We start from the raw sequence: 4,166 nt of genomic DNA, 5'->3' as shown, positions 1-4,166 counted from the left end.
TTTGCTGGAATTAAATCCCTTCTGAGTATTTGCTCGCAGCCTCAGTTCTACTTGTGTCCACTGTGACTGGCAGGTGCACTGCTCAGCCCCAGCGTGGCAGGCAGTTCCCATTGCCAGTGCCTTACGTGTGTCTTTACCTCCTTTAGGGAGTGCACTGCTGCCCCACCTCAGAGGCAGGAAGGGACACACGAGCGGGGGGAGGGGGGTCAGAAGGGACACAGTGTGCTGCCCAGTGCTCATCCAGTCCTGGGTATCAGGGGTGAGGACCCAGTGGGGCACATGTCCTTTAACCATCTCTCTGTCCCTCTCAGTATTTTCCTCTCCCCATCACACCAGGGCATCTTCTGCACATGATATCTGTGTCTTGCCCACAGCACCCAGGGGTACTGCTTATGCCTCCGTCCTGCATCTAGACAGTGCAATGGGGTGTGTGCCACAGAGGGAAGATTTAATGTCCTGAAGGTGTATTTTTAAGTAAGGAGCACTTTGATTTTATTACAATCACATTTTATTAAATAAGTTTATGTAAATACAATTTTATTCCAAAAGGAAGATTAAAAAACCAAAACACACACACACACACACACACACACACACACACACACACATGAGTTTTGTAGGCAAGGGACTAGGAATAAGACAACTGGATCCCTGCAAGTTGTGGTGTCCTGAGCTGTCCTGCAGCCAGATGAACAGCTCCTGTGAGAAGGGACAGAGGGGGACACAGGGTTAGGCTGGGATGCTCTTGCCCATGTAGCCCCAGATCCTGCAGCTGCAGCTAAGGCAGTGGCAGCCTCACCCTTCCCTGTTTCTGGTCTTCCTTGAGGGGTGCTCCTGGGGAGCAGTTCAGGCCATAGAGTGGCGTGAGATATGCAGGAGAAAACACACTTCCACCACGATCCTTCCCTGATTCTTTCCCAAGGCAGAGCAGCCCCCTTCCTGCCAGAGAAGCCCCAGCTGCTGGCCCCACTGCAGCACCCCATCCCTACTGGGGTTTGTGTCCACCTCTGCTGTCAGCCTCTTCTTTTTCTCCTGGCCAGCACACAGCCTATGGAGCCTGTCCAGGTGGGGCCCAGGATGAACCCTACTGCCCCACCCACAGGCATCCACCCTGGCCTCCTCACCCTCAGGATCGGATCCTACTTAGTGGGTTTCACGTTGGGTCAGAAGTCTGCACACTTCAGAGATAATTTCCGAATTTGGAAGGTTGATTAATGCATAGGTTATGAGCTGCTTCACACAGGCCAGGTCTGGTCCCTGGCAAAAGTCTCCTGGGTATTGCCGCAACCAGGTCTCCAGGAAGGAGCTCAGAGCACTAGGAGTAGACCAACAGGAGAGTCAGGGGCCTGGCCTCTCCCCATTCACTTGTCTGCCACTGACCCTGAAGGAGGGTTGCCTGGCAGAGGTCCCCTGCCTGGGAGCTGCTGGAGCAGGTTGAGGGACCCATGCTGAACAGTCTGTGCTCCACAGTTTCTGAGCTGCCTCCATACAGGATGTGGTGGGTTCCTGTGGCTGGGAAGAGGCTGTGTGTGGATGGATCCTACTGGGCACCTGCTGTGAGCACCAGGCACCCTTTGCTCCTCCCACACCCAGCATCCCAACAATAGCTCTGCATCCTCTTTTCTCATGACCTGCAGCCCCAGTCGCCCCTCTGGGCACTGTAGCACTGGGCAGCAGCTTCCGTGATTCACCTCAGACCCGAGCCTCTAGCAGGGATCCATGAATGGTGTGTAACCCCAGGATTTGTCTGCCCCATTAAAGCCCAGTTGCTCAGATGAACCCCACTCTGGAGACAGAAATCCTCCCTCTTAGCCCCATGCCCATTCACCTCTTGTTCTGCTGGTCGTCCTCACTGTTGGGGTGGAAGAACTCGTACCTAGAAGAGCCATCAGGGTGTGACCTTATAGCACTCAGTGTCTGCAGTGTCCCCACCTACCAGGATGTCTAGGGCATGATCTGATTCCAGGAGGAGGAGGGACTCAGGGGAGGCTGAATGCTTTGTCTGTGCTGCTGCCTGAATGGCAGAGAAGTGTCGGGAAAGGGGCCTGCACATAGTAGGTGCATTGCGCACATTTGTGCAGTGAAAGCGCCAGCCAGCTCCTGCCCAGACGTGTAACTATATGGGCGGCATTGTTTGCCCCTAGGGGTCACTACTCTGGATTAGTGTAGCCAGGAACCTAGGAAGGTGAGGCCCCAGGCACACAGCTCATTCCCTGGGGACATCAAGCCCCACATTACAGGCTGATTACAAGACACAGCACCGGACCTGGGGAAGGTGGTCTGCTGTTTAAGCCCACTTGGTCTAGGACTGCAGCATCTGAGCTGTGTGCTCAGCGCAGTCCAGTTGCCATAGAGCACCCTGGGGCGCGGCCAGGTGCACCAAATTCCCAACACCCACTCAGGAGGTGATGGGTCCCCTGGCTTGGAGGTGAGGCACACCTGTGGAACAGCAGATCCAGCACCTGCCCCGTGGTGGCGAACCGCCTGTAGGTGGCCAGGAATGCAGGCACGAAGAAGGGGTCTCCGCAGCGCTGGGCAGGCACCAGGTAGTTCACCAGTTTCTCCAGTGTGCCGGGTTCCAATTTCCTCACACTGCAGGCGTCCTCCACCTTCGGGGCGATCTCATTTGTGCCCTGAGTTGGTAGCAAAAGGCAGAGCTCAAGCGTGGAAACCGTAATGGATAAGAAAGAGCTCAGCTCCCAAAAGAAACAGCCTTGATAGAAGTCCCCTCCATTCTCACCCCGCATCCCCACTTCCCCACACCACACTACACAGAACACAGGCAAGGATCTAGGAAACTAGGGTGGTCAGTGTCATGGGCTGGCTCATTCTCATCTGTTCAGGGCTATCCTTTGTCACCTTTGGGATCGTGGACTCGATACCCACTAGACCACGAGGGTGGCAGCTATCTCGGGGAGTCTGCATTTGGACACGGTCCCTCCGCCACCATTTCTTGCGGCCTGAGCCTATACAACTGGTGAAACAACGCAAGAACATCCTCTTGTTCCTTAGTCTCTCCAACAGTCACTGAAGGCAAACAGCCTCGGGGCTTCCAGGTTCTGTTTGGTGCGTTGTCAAGGAAGTGACGTCACTTCCTGCCCTTCTTGGCACGCTGCTTCTCCCGTGTCACCTCAAACTTCTGCATGTCAGTTCCCCACCTATGTGTTCAAAACCAGACGCACTGATGCACCATCCCCCGTGATATCACCCGCCTGCGGACCCCGGTGCAGCCCGCTCCCGCAGTGCAGAGTGTTATGGTTCGTGTCTAGCTGTCCTCCCGACTCGGATAAGGCAGGAAGCAGCTGTTCCTAGAGGAGCAGCGCGAGGCTCGAGGGGCCTGGCGAGCGCTCCGGGTCGCGAGTCCAGTGAGAGGGACCGTTAAACCGGCTGGGCGCGTGCCCTGGCCTAGAGCCTCTCGGAGGTGAGAACTAGTCTTCCTGAAAGCAGAGGCTCCCCAGCCGCTCCTCTGGACACTGCAGCGCTGGGCAGTGGCGCCTGCGACTGACGCCGCTTTGGGCAGAGAGCTGTTTGGAGCCGAGGGCAGCACTGACCCTCTGTCCTGACCAATCGGGCTCCGAGGTCTTGCTAGGTAATTGAGGCTATTTGAAACCATGAAACCCATGCTGACCTCTAATTCATGGGATCCTCCTGCCTCTGTCTTCTGAGGGTTGGGATTTCTCTACTCTCAGAATAGTCTGCCTTAGAGCCAGCTGAGTATGGACTGAAACCTTCAATGAATGTGAGCTAAATAACCTTTCCTTTCTTCCTTCCTTCCTTCCTTCCTTCCTTCCTTCCTTCCTTCCTTCCTTCCTTCCTTCCTTCCTTTTGGGTGTCGGGTATTTGTCCCAGCAACTACAGAAGAGTAACTGAGACACAGAGCCTGCTAGCTGAGAACCAGGCTTTCCTTATTAGTTAGTGTTTAGGAGCTCGGGTCAAAGACTAAACTTAGTTTTGTGTAAGGCTTAGGGTGAATGTTGTAGCTGAGCAGCAGTGTGATGTCTAAGGTTCTGCTTAGGGCGAGGGTGAGGGTTAGATTATGGCCTTGCACTCGGGTGAGTGCTGATTGGATCTGACTGGTTTAGGAAAGTGGCGTCAGATTAGCCTGCCTTCTCTCCCCACCCCTCCTCCTCCTCCTTCTGCTGCTGCTGCTGCTGCTGCTGCTGCTG

General features: G+C 55.1%; 1 protein-coding gene across 1 annotated transcript; it reads right to left on the bottom strand.

The window, feature by feature from the left end:
• Positions 1-598: 598 nt before the first annotated feature.
• On the bottom strand, positions 599-2,747 carry LOC101560100 (ral guanine nucleotide dissociation stimulator-like). The gene is made up of 4 exons (XM_004636198.2): positions 2,440-2,747; positions 1,829-1,876; positions 1,144-1,315; positions 599-699 (listed from the first exon to the last, which is right to left on the bottom strand). Exons 1-3 carry the CDS (start codon positions 2,745-2,747, stop codon positions 1,144-1,146), a joined length of 528 nt encoding a protein of 175 aa, XP_004636255.1. The 3' UTR covers positions 599-699.
• Positions 2,748-4,166: the final 1,419 nt, after the last annotated feature.

Source organism: Octodon degus, unplaced genomic scaffold, assembly GCF_000260255.1.
Source record: "Octodon degus isolate 3935 unplaced genomic scaffold, OctDeg1.0 scaffold00078, whole genome shotgun sequence".
In the NCBI taxonomy this organism is placed as follows: domain Eukaryota; kingdom Metazoa; phylum Chordata; class Mammalia; order Rodentia; family Octodontidae; genus Octodon; species Octodon degus.
This window is presented reverse-complemented; position numbering and strand designations above follow the sequence as displayed.